The 11529-nt window shown below is 39.4% G+C and overlaps 1 protein-coding gene across 2 annotated transcripts in view; it reads left to right on the forward strand.

The window, feature by feature from the left end:
* LOC137299962 (glucocorticoid-induced transcript 1 protein-like) overlaps positions 1-10904 on the forward strand; it is a 60698-nt gene extending 49794 nt beyond the window's left edge. Inside the window, exons 8-9 of one of the 2 annotated variants that reach the window (XM_067968999.1) lie at positions 1712-1763; positions 10703-10904. In XM_067968999.1, coding sequence (XP_067825100.1) covers positions 1712-1763; positions 10703-10726 — 76 coding nt within the window. In that variant the 3' untranslated portion in view covers positions 10727-10904. Of the gene's footprint in view, positions 1-1711; positions 6734-10702 lie in introns of those variants that run through there. The other variant, XM_067968998.1, reaches the window with a different exon arrangement.
* Positions 10905-11529: the final 625 nt, after the last annotated feature.

The raw sequence follows: 11529 nt of genomic DNA on the forward strand, positions 1-11529 counted from the left end.
TGCTCACCGATGCTTAGTTTGGGTTCCGCCAGGACCACTCGGCTCCAGACCTCATTACAGCCTTGGTCCAAACATGGACAAAAGAGCTGAATTCCAGAGGTGAGGTGAGAGTGACTGTCCTTGACATCAAGGCAGCATTTGACTGAGTGTGGCACTAAGGAGCCCTAGTAAAATTGAAATCAGTGGGAATCGGGGGAAAACTTTCCACTGGCTGGGGTCATACCTAGCGCAAAGGAAGATGGTAGTGGTTGTTGGAGGCCAATCATCTCAGCCCCAGGGCATTGCTGCAGGAGTTCTGAAAGGCAGTGTCCAAGGCCCAACCATCTTCAGCTGCTTCATCAATGACCTTCCCTCCATCATAAGGTCAGAAATGGGGATGTTCGCTGATGATTGCAGTGTTCGTTATCTGAGGGGTTGCGAATGGAATTGAAGCAGTCCAAGCCCGCATGCAGCAAGACCTGGACAGTATCCAGGCTTGGGCTCATAAGTGGCAAGTAACATTCGCGCCAGGCAATGACCATCTCCAACAAGAGAGAATCTAACCACCTCCCCTTGACATTCAATGGCATTACCATTGCTGAATCCCCCACCATCAATATCATGGGGGTCACCATTGACCAGAAACTTAACTGGACCAGCCACATAAATACTGTGGCTACAAGAGCAGGTCAGAGGCTGGGTATTCTGCGGCGAGTGACTTGCCTCCTGACTCCCCAAAGCCTTTCCACCATCTACAAGGCATAAGTCAGGAGTGTGATGGATTACTCTCCACTTGCCTGGATGAGTGCAGCTCCAACAACATTCAAGAAGCTCGACACCATCCAGGACAAAGCAGCCCGCTTGATTGGCATCCCATCCACCACCCTAAACATTCACTCCCTTCACCACCAGCACTCAATGGCTGCAGTGTGTACAATCCACAGGATGCACTGCAGCAACTCGCCAAGGCTTCTTTGACAGCACCTCCCAAACCCGCGACCTCTACCACCTAGAAGGACAAGAGCAGCAGGCACATGGGAACAACACCACCTGCACGTTCCCCTCCAAGTCACACACCATCCTGACTTGGAAATATATCGCTGTTCCTTCATCGTCGCTGGGTCAAAATCCTGGAACTCCCTTCCTAACAGCACTGTGGGAGAACCTTCACCACACGGACTGCGGCGGCTCACTACCACCTTCTCGAGGGCAATCGGGGATGGGCAATAAGTGCCGTCCTCGTCAGTGACGCCCACGTCCCATGAACGAATTTTTTAAAAAATAAAAATTTCTGTACCCTACGTAGGGATGTGCTGTGTCTTTCTCTGTTGTAAAGGGCATAGGGTTATGAGTAGAATGGTTCCTTCTAAAATACTCAACAGTTGCTGTACAAAATCATTACAAGTTGTGACTTGTCCTTTTCGGGGGACGGCGGGGGGGGGGTGGAGGGAGAGGTGGAAAAAAGCTGAACTGAATTTTGTTTTTTTTTGGCTTTGCTGCAGGAATCCAATTGTAATACTAAAAACCTTAAGGCAAACTGGTAACATAAATACCCTAGGTACAATTTCACTTAAACTAATATTTAGATTTATAAATTCAGTATGTAAACTATATTGACAAAATGATCAGATTTCACCCGAATGTACAGTAATTCTATCTGGGCTGAAATGCTTTCAAATCTGTTCAATTAAATATGATTGTGAATTAATCATTCCTGTGTGTTCTTTTTCAGGGCTATTTCCTTTGGACAGGCTCTGCTGTACTCGTGTCCAGATAAAAACAAGGTTAATTTCAACCCCACTGGCTCTGCCTTCTGCCCAGTTCATATTCTTAAGCCTCTCTTACCAACTGTTGACTTAATACTAAGGCACTTACCGGCATCTGCTTCATCGACCTCTCCAAGCACAGGGGTATCATCAAGCACTTTGACCTCTTGCCAGTCTACAACTCAGGTCTCATTCCAGCAACCATTGGAGGATTCAGGGACCACAGACTTTGCTGAGCTTTCTAAGGAACAACCTCTACAGTTTGATCCTTGGAAACTTGCTCAGGCTGAAGAAGGTGCCTTTTTCCAGAGCTCATTAGTGATTTAGACTGGCAAATCTGCAAATGGTAAATAGCTGACTGGAACTTTACCCCTAACCAGTTTATGGTGTTAAATACTACAGATACTGGCTGCCTTAGCCATAAATGTATTTGTATCTTGGCTGCAGGTTTAACAGTTTCATATGTAAACAGACTGATACTAAACCAACAAATGAAGCATCTGCTTTAGGGAAAAATTGGTCAAGTATTATTAGGACTTGCCTGTAAATATTTGTGCTGAAGACAAATAATTCATTACCCTAGCACCAAACATCAGCTTATGTGAATACAAATTATTGTCATATATATGCTGGAGTTTACAGTAACAACAATTCAGAAATGTCTGCTAGTCCTTTATTTACCTGTTAACTAGAGCAGTACATATTCTTTCTTGGCTTGAGCCCACATGTTGCGAGTGCAACTACAATAAGCACAAGCTTACCTTGAGGGGAAAAAAAAGTGTGAAGACATAGGACCATTCTCAATGTTGGCCACTGTCTAATATTTTTGCTGGGGTACTTTTTCAGTCAGCTTTTAACCTCATATAGTACCTTGTGTGTAAGACTGCTACAGTATTTAGAAAATAAAATTGTTTATATATTAAAAAAAATGCACATTGGAAGCTTTTTCCTTAAACAACTTTTCTTGCTCTTTACTTTATGAAAAGCATTAGGTTTAGCATTTTAAAGCAGTGTACAGCACTGAAGTGACTTGTGCAACTGCTATTGATTTAAAGGTAGAATATTGAGTCTAATTAGAAATCCCGGGTTACTGATTAGGATTGGTGCAAGTATAAACCATTGGGTGCTGCTGAACAATTGAGCACGGTAAAATACTGGAATTTAGCAAGTATCCCGTAGCAGCAAGTACATTTCCTGCCAATCAAACACTTGTATAAGCTCAGCTAAGAAACTGAACTGTGAATGGTGTTTTGATCTGCTTCAAAACCTTATTACTCATATCTTTCCAAGGATAAAAGGAGTATAATGATACAACTTAAGCCTACTAATGGGGATGCCACAGGGGAAATTAAATTCCTGTTTATCCAATATTGAGCAGAATTATCACTACTCATTTCACACTTTTTTAAAAATTGAGACTGGATGGGAATGAATTGCCCCTGAAATGTTCTGATAGTGCCACAAAGGAGCAGGAGGGTATTTTAAAATCAAAACTTCATTTAAAAAAAATCTATCAGGTTAACAACTCAAATATTAGGAATTGGTTAAATTAATTTGTCCAGGTCAAATAAAACATGTGGTAGGTGACTGGGCTAATTTTTAAAATCAAGTTAGGAGCCAATCTAAATACACTGAATTGCTGTTGAGGTTATACTGATCTAACTCGTGCAATTAACTGGCATACACTTCAGTTCCTTGACACAGCACATAAGTGCTATGGTGTATATTGCATTCTGCTATTGTGTATTACACAACATGATACATTTCCTGACCAAATGTTATATTCAAGATTTCTGAAGTTTGACTGCTCCAACCAATTTCAGTAACATATTGTGAACTTTGTCTACATCTTGGGTAGGATTTTTTTTATGGCTGCATTTAGAACTACAAGCCATTCAGAAGATTTAAGCTTGTCCTGAAATATTCTGCACTCAGTTGGTATTCATTTTGTGAGAGTGAAATGAAATAAAATCGCAGTACTTTAGGAATTTTAAACATTGGGGAGAAATGTTTAGAAAAAAATTCTGAGCTGCTATTTAGCACCAAGGATTAAAATAATGGCTTAATTCAACAGTATATTTGGTTGCACTGCCAAAAAAAATAGTTTTGGCTTTTTTTGGAGGGGAAGAGGGAACAAGTGAAGAGCACAATGTTTATTTGCACCTGTTATGTCCAACAACAATCTGACTTTACTTTTCTCATTGTCACTGTTTCAAATGCTTTTTCTACTGAACTGTATTTTTAATTTTACTTCTAATATAAGACTGGGCTTAAATATACAGAAATGTAGTTTTTTTTTGTTTGGTATTTATTTAAACAATTGATGTACCCATTTAAAGGGCTAGCTTCATTTAGAGTCTAACTTGGGTATTAAAAAATGTAACTATGTATCTGAAACCTCTAGCTTAAAAGCAAAGTGTACAGATTTTTTAAAAACTGCTTAGTTCCTCTGCATTCCAGTTTAATTTACAGGTATATTCTGATACAGAGCCTGTGAAAGTAAAAGCACCAGCATTTAGACTCTTAATATCTTATTGTCTCAAGTTGAAGATTGTGTGGTTAATTATGGTTTCTGAAACAAATTTAGAATGGAGTGTCCAAAAGAATTGTGTCATGGTGTGTTCTTTGCTTGTGCATTTTGAGTTTCAATGCAATCTTGTTGGTATTCCATCACCTACACAGTGAAACTGTAGACAGTAAGTGTCCTAACATATTAGTCCATGCTTCATGATGACCTTTGAAAGAGGCTCGATACAGTGCAGTGCAATTGTCAAGTAGTACTTTGGAGGGTCAGTGAGACACCATGCTAATTGAAGTTGATGTTTGTTGTTTACCCCTTCCTCTACCATCCCCCTTCCCAGTCCAGATATTGATTATAGAATACTTTATTTGTAGAATTGAAATGGCTGTCAATTTACAATATTGACATGGGCTGCACTTGTCAGTGTGTAAAATGTAATTGTGGCAATTGTTTCTATTAACTTGATCCTTGCAGTGAATCAAACTTCTGGAGTGTTAATTTAGTTTTGGTTTCAGTTGAAACTTGGCCTCTTTGCTTGGTTCTGAATTCAGCACAGTCCAAAGTAAAATCTTGTGCAACTCTTAAGATATAATAGTCCTGTCTTCACTTGCTCATGTCTCATTTAATTATCCTTTTATAGTCTTCTGTGCCCTGATGCTGCATTGTACGGCAAGTAATGTATCTGTAAAAAAATTTGAAGGTTTGAACAGATTTCAAAGTTTACTCTTTGGAATAGTTGGGAGGTAGGATTTACATGCCTTATAAAGCTGCAGAAAATAGCTTGTGGGTGTTAATATTACTACTGGAGTAGGTCACATTCTGCCTAGCAACAACCAACTCTCTGCAAATACATACTTGCATGTGCAGAGCCTTGCTCACCAGCCAGTTACATTTTAATGTTAGAGTAGCTGGGCTTGTGGACCCTACAGCATTAAACATTCTAACAATTTTTTAACTGTTCTGTAGTTCAGAGAGAGTTTTGCTTCAGTTGTACTGCAGTTGAAGTAGTGTGACAGTTTCTCAGTGAAGGTGAACTTACCTCTTCATCACCTTTTGAAATATGGAGTCATATTGCCAACCTGACTCCCATGTTATACTACCAATTTTTGTATTTCTGTATCCTAGACCACTTTATAATGCAGTAATAAAAACAGAAAATGCTGGAAAAGCTCGCAAGTGAGGCAGCATCTGTGGAGAAACAGTTAACGTTTCAGGTCAAAGACCTTTTGTCAGAGCTCCAGTTCTGACGAAAGGTCTTCGATCTGAAACATCAACTCTGCTTGTTTCTCCACAGATGCTGCCTCACTTGCTGAGCTTTTCCAGCATTTCCTGATTCAATTTCAGATTTCCAACATCTGCAGTATTTTGCTTTTATTATAATGATGCAGACTGGTAGTAAAATGAGATGGCATATCTGGATCAGTGGAAATATGAGTTTAAATTGCAGTGTTGTGGTATCCACTGCTGGAGAAACTGCCAGGACTTGGAGAAATGTGTCTTTTGGGGAACATGGTAGAAATAAATAAACACTGTTGCATTTATGAAGTGAACCAGCACCTTCTGGTGGTAGAAACCAAGTGGTGTAACAGTATTAAATGGACCTCAACTTTTTGAAGTTGCCAGGATTTGGATAACTGCACCTGTTGTGGAACAATGTAGCAATATTCTTCTTCCTCTTTAATCTTGGATTAAATTTACTGTTGAATTTTTGCAATAGCCATGTTTTAAAATCTGGATCAAATGTCACTCTTTTCCTGTTGTGTTGCCTCCTAGAAAAAGGAGAACCTTGCAGTCATCTGTGGCTTATACAATTATAGCTTAAATTGTACTTTCCAAATAAAAATCCCAGTGGTTTCTAGAACTTGAGAATCAAGCAATTAAAGTCAAAGCAAAAATAATCTGTTCATGACCCTTTGTAAATAAATAGTGAACTTATGTGAAACAAGATAAGGTGGCTGACTTTATAAAGCAAGACATTGCAAGCATAGCATTCCTCTGCCCTCAAAAAAAACACTACCATGACACATTTCCTTTTGTTACACACTGTTGAAATGTGTGTCCATATTGAGAAACAAAATTAGAATATCTGAAGAATTCTAACTGTATTGTGTTTTCTATTGTAGTGTATTTGTTGATCAGAATGAGCTCTGTTATGATGACTGCAGATGACTAATACCACATGAATGTTATGAGTAAAGTAAATTGCTGACCAAATTGGTTAATGTAACACCAGTTTTGTATTTAAAGATTTGAATTGGCTGGGAAGTGTACCTTTTGATGTAGAATTATTTTGTCTTATAGACACTACTTTGGGGGTTTGGTTGACATTGTACATATGTTTCAGAACATTAAGCTTGGACAAATGTATTGACCACATGAGCTGTGTTTAGCGTGTGGATTTTGTGTGTTTTTTTTAAAGAAGTAGGTTCAGTTTCAGAAAATACAAAAATAAAAGTGCCAATTTCCACTGCAGATATTTTGTGCTTTGTTCCTAAGGGATTGTGGTCTCAATGGTGTAACTGTTCAAATTTTTAAAAAATGTTTTGCTTTTCATTAAGCAAAATCAACTTTCAAGCACTTGCATTTCATACACTGATGCCTGTGGACATCTACAGGAGTGGAGTAACCCAGTTTTTGCTCCTTGTCTGTGGCATACAGTGGAGTTACTGTTAGCCATGTGTTTTTATCTGATCCCACTAGGCTTTGTTGTATGTCTTTTTGCACTATTTTCTCCAGTGGCAGGTCTATCCCAATATGTGTAAGTGAAAGGACTCAATGTATGGGCTTGGAGAGAGGGAGAGACCTTCTGTATTTCCTGTCTTGTGCTGTACACTGTGACTGCATGGGCTGGAGATGACTTCTGATGTTTTCATCAATGTTGTGCTATGGCCAGTTGCTAGGTATGTTGATGCTTGTCTGTGTCTGTCTGTCCGTCTGAACAAAAAACCATGCAAAGCATTTCCTGAAGAGAAATAGTCTCACCCCTGATTTCAGCTTGATCAAGCAACCGCATCTCATCACTTTGTTTGAACAGTCTTTGGATTGGGAAGGGTGAGAAGGCTACAATTTTTAGCCAGCTTATCTGCAAGAATCAGACTCCCTTTTTTATGCAGGTTGCACTTTACTTTGGATTTCTTGTCCTGTAAGAATTTTACAATCCTAAATTGAGCAGATGCAGTGTGTGGCCCTGCTACACCATATGTTATTCAATACCTCCCTCTGCTGCACAGAAGCATTGGCATTTCCTATACTCTGCTGCACAGCTACTGAACTGAATTGTGGGGTTGCATGTACCTATGGTCAGCTGTGGAGCAACTTGACTTTTTTTTTTTTTGGTTTCCCTATTGCTTTGACTTTGCTGTTTTTGTCAAAAAGTTTGTTTGTATATCTGCTCAGGTTAAAATACTTGTGCGCTCTGAGCTCCAAACAGGAGAAACAATCCTCCTGCTCGGTTTTAAACTCAATCGTCCAAAGACCGACTATTCAGCTTGGTGGATTGGATGAGGATGGCCTGCTCTAACACTTCATTGATGACAAAATCTATACCTGAAGATGGAATTGTCTGCCTTTGCTGATATGGCTGATAGCAAGACCCATCCCAATAACAATCAAACTACTATGGGATTTTAAGATTTAGTTGAGCTGTTCACAGATAATAGATCAATGATCTGACATTTTCTCTAATCTAATTGAACAGCTTAACTCCAACAACCGCTAGCAAATAACCAAAAATCATACTTCCACTGTACTGCGCAATTTCTAGGTCACAATGTTTCACACATTACATATTTGCATCCATCATTTACCACAGTTCCTTTTAGAAGTAATAGAAAAATCATTGGGGCATTAAAAAAAATTTTTCACTTTCTTTGAACACGTTTGATTTATTAGATATAAAAAATATTGGAAATGGAGAAAAAATGTTTAACTGTGTAGGGTAGCCGGAGGCAGGATGTCATGTGTTTAAACCTCCAGGAATATGTCCAACCAGAGTTGGCAACCCTATTTAGAAACAAGAAGGCACATCTTGCATATTATGTGACAATCAGGAAGAAAGAAAAAAGGGGGAGGGGGAAAGATGAGGTGAAATTAAGCTGGTTTGTTACCTTCTAGAAGATTGGAACGGAACTGCTGGGACTGAGCCAGTTCTCTTCACTGGATTGTCATTACCTGGAGTTATGTCCCTTGCCTGCAGAAATTCAAATGCTGCATTGGAACATGCGTTGAGCTATGGGACTCTTTCGATGGTCTGTTGCTACCCTTACACAATTTCTCAATCTTGCTGCTCCCAGCATCCACCATGAGAGCTCCCTAGTTATGGCTCACAATGTGCAAGATGTGTGTCCGTGTTTTGAAAGGATCTGTGGTAAATGATGGCTGAGAATATGGCGTGTGTAAAATGTGTGACCTAGAAATTGTGCAACGTGGTCGATGTGTGGTATTTGGTTAGTCTTCGCTATAAGTTGTCTTGCATTAAACCGTTCAATTAGACGTGAGAAAATGTTAGCTTCTTAAGGGGAATTTATGATCTGTGGTCTCCATCTGAACAGATCAACTAAATCTTAAAAGCCCATGGTAGTTTGATGTTGAGTTGTTGGCATAGGTTTTGTTACTAGCCATACCAGCAAAGGAGGACAAATACACCTTCAAGTATAGCTTTTTGTTGAGATGTTTATATTAATACACATCCATTCCTGTCTGTTACCATCACACCCAGTGCTCCTGTAAACCAAGTTTTATATGTGACACCCTCCAGAGCTGTTGCTTTGTTTTATTTTTTAATCAGAACATTTCGTTTACGCTTCTGGTATCTAAACTCTTGTGGATATGCACATTTGAACACTTTTATAGAATTATTTTATAATTCTGTATGAAACATCATGCAAATTTAAACAGCAATGATTTTGTTTGCATGCATTTCCATGGACTTGCCCAACATTGATTACATTAGGTCTTCACATTAAAAACAAATTGTCTCTACTTGTTTTGTTGAATTACATTGGTAAATTTGACAGTGTTGATGGATTTTAAATTAAATCCCCATCTACTGTGCACTAACTTCATGATCCTAAATATAGAAAGGGCCAAGTAAAAACCAGGTGCCTCTCACGGAAGAAGTGAAAATTGGATGATCCAGTCTTGGCACCCTATGAAGATTGCCACTGTCATTCTGGAACCAAAGGCCTGGAATCTGGTAATCTCGAGCACCCTGGTATGGGAGGGGGTGAAAATGCACCTGATTGTTCTATTAATATGTAATATTTTAGCACTGCAAGGGTCTGTACCAGAGATTTTGGCTCTTGTAGTGTGACACTTTTTTTAATGAAAATTTTTTTGGGGGAGGATTACATTTATTTCCTCCCTCCTCCTCCTCCTCCCCCCCCCCCCCCCCCCCCTCAATTTCTCTCCCATTTTCCTAATTTCTTTCCCAAACAGAAGCTATTCCATGATCGTTTTTTCTGCAAAACATCTTCCAGATGAGAAATCCAGTCAACTTGACTGTGCTGTACTGAGTGTCTGTTTGCTACCTCATCGTATTACCATTCAATCTGACAGTGACTCAACATTGTATTTTTTGACATTCATATCTTTGTGGGTCATATTTCTTGGCTCAGGAAGCTGCTTGGATTAGCTTGTATAATTTACCACTATACCTGTGAAATACAGATTGAAATCAGATCTTTCAGCAACTTTAAGGGCAGTGGTTACCTCAGACTGTATTGTAGTGAGGTGTTGTTTTCTATTCACAACTAATGTAATATAACACTCCCATAGTAACAACTCTTCATTAGACTTTGTGTTAAGGATTTTGTTGTATGCTGGCGAAGTTACAAAAATGTGGCTAATTATGTCTTAGTACATTAAAAAAAATTGGCAGCAGTCAACAAATACTGTACCAGCACCTTTTTGAAATACTGGGGAGGAGATGGGCTAGTGCCTCCCATATTGGTATACAGAAGTGTTGTACTGAATAGTAGATCCCTGCAGGAAGAGTGGAAAGGTTAGGGCTGTGCTTTTGTAGAGGAGGTTGCAGCAGAAGAGTGTGTATGCCACCTTTGGTCATGTCCTCTCCAAGTAGGTAGTATGGTAGGCTCTTGAGGGTGGAGAGTCTTGATATCAATATTGATAGAGCAGAAACAAATGGTTTTGATGACTGGTCCCTTGACTGATATACTGGCAACCTGTTTTTTAAAAAAAAATTGTTGTAGTGAGGTACCTAGTCAGTAAAATTCCAGGGTTAGAGACTGTTGCTACAATAGGTTAGAATGTAGACCTTTCATCTCTATGTTCAAATCCAGGCCAGATTGATAGATGAAAATCCCTTCACTCTGCATGAAATGAGTGAGCTGATTCAGCCCAGATCCAACTGGCCTTAAGCACACAGTACAAAACTGCACACATCCAGCTCTAATTAATTTGTTTGTTTTCCTTTTAGATGCTGGCAGGGTGGTTGCTGTGAATAATAGAAAAATTCACATTGGTCAAGAAGTTAGAAAAACATATTTGGGCAGAAGAAAAGGAGCTTCACACTACAATTGGCCTATACTATACCTGACTTGGAAGTGGTTGATGTTGGCCTCGAGTGACAAAAAGAGGGGAAAAATGTTACATACCTAGCATTGACATCAATTACTTTGAGCTATCAACCGAAAAATCTTGTGCACATCGGTCACTTATACATTTTGCATTTGAAAAAATTTCATCATTGTTGCATCTAATTGTCTCAAATATTCTTAAAGCAAATCACAATTGAATAGATAAGAAACCTGCAACTAGCAAGCAGAAGGGAAACAAATGAAATCACTGTGTTTTTGGCAGCAATTTTATTTTCCAGTAATTTATGGATATAATGCTAGAACATAGGTCAGGCTATATTTTTGTTCTGGTCAGCCAGATGTCTGACATGCGCAGGAACTCCATGTTTGAGTCTTCAAACCAAGGTACTATGACCTCCACACGAGCAGAGTTTCTGTTCGCCCAATGCAAAGTGCACACTTTTTCTACCTTTCCCTCCTTTTTCCCCCACCCACTCAGGTTAAGGATACATCGCATTTCCAAAATACAGAGCTTAGGTGCAGATTTTCAAAGCCTAAGGCTTAGAAGCCACTTGTGCACGGGAATACTGCTGGAGTTTAACCAGCTAAAACTGTACTTTACCAGCACAGAGTACTGGTAAACTTCTCGTTGCTTGTCCAGCCACCATTACCATATCTGTTAGGGCAGTGGTTTGTCAGCTATTCGGGAGCCATGGGAAGATTTCCA

Source organism: Heptranchias perlo, chromosome 30 (genome assembly GCF_035084215.1).
Source record: "Heptranchias perlo isolate sHepPer1 chromosome 30, sHepPer1.hap1, whole genome shotgun sequence".
Classification (NCBI taxonomy): Eukaryota; Metazoa; Chordata; class Chondrichthyes; order Hexanchiformes; family Hexanchidae; genus Heptranchias; species Heptranchias perlo.